The following is a 380-nucleotide window of genomic DNA, read 5'->3' as shown; positions in this document are numbered from 1 at the left end:
CTGAGACCAGGAGACACAGATAAACCAAAAGATATAATACAAATTAACACAACAATCCCCCTCTCCCAATAAAAAAAAAAAAATCAAAATCAAACAGACAGGGCCACCCCTCTCAAAAAAGAAACTTAGCACCAACTCATCCTGTTTTCCCTCGCCAGCAATAACATGGGAACCGCAGGGGACGTCGGTACAGCTGTTAGCCGGTATATGGTTGCTGATGATGCTTATCGTGAACACCGTCTATCGTTCGAACCTCAAGGCCATGCTAATTCTCCCGCGTCTCGATCTTCCCTTCAACAGCTTGTCCGAACTCGTGGAAACTGACATCCGGACATTTGTGCCGGCTGGGTCCTTTGTATATAAAGCTGTGATGGTAGGTT

General features: G+C 45.8%; 1 protein-coding gene across 1 annotated transcript in view; it reads left to right on the top strand.

Moving 5' to 3' along the window:
• Positions 1-45: 45 nt before the first annotated feature.
• Positions 46-380, top strand: part of LOC119594472 (glutamate receptor 4-like) — a 4,855-nt gene continuing 4,520 nt past the window's right edge. The window contains exon 1 of the mRNA XM_037943508.1: positions 46-373. Coding sequence (XP_037799436.1) covers positions 218-373 — 156 coding nt within the window. The 5' untranslated portion in view covers positions 46-217. The remainder of the gene's footprint in view (positions 374-380) is intronic.

Source organism: Penaeus monodon, chromosome 34 (assembly GCF_015228065.2).
Source record: "Penaeus monodon isolate SGIC_2016 chromosome 34, NSTDA_Pmon_1, whole genome shotgun sequence".
NCBI classification, from domain to species: domain Eukaryota; kingdom Metazoa; phylum Arthropoda; class Malacostraca; order Decapoda; family Penaeidae; genus Penaeus; species Penaeus monodon.
This window is presented reverse-complemented; position numbering and strand designations above follow the sequence as displayed.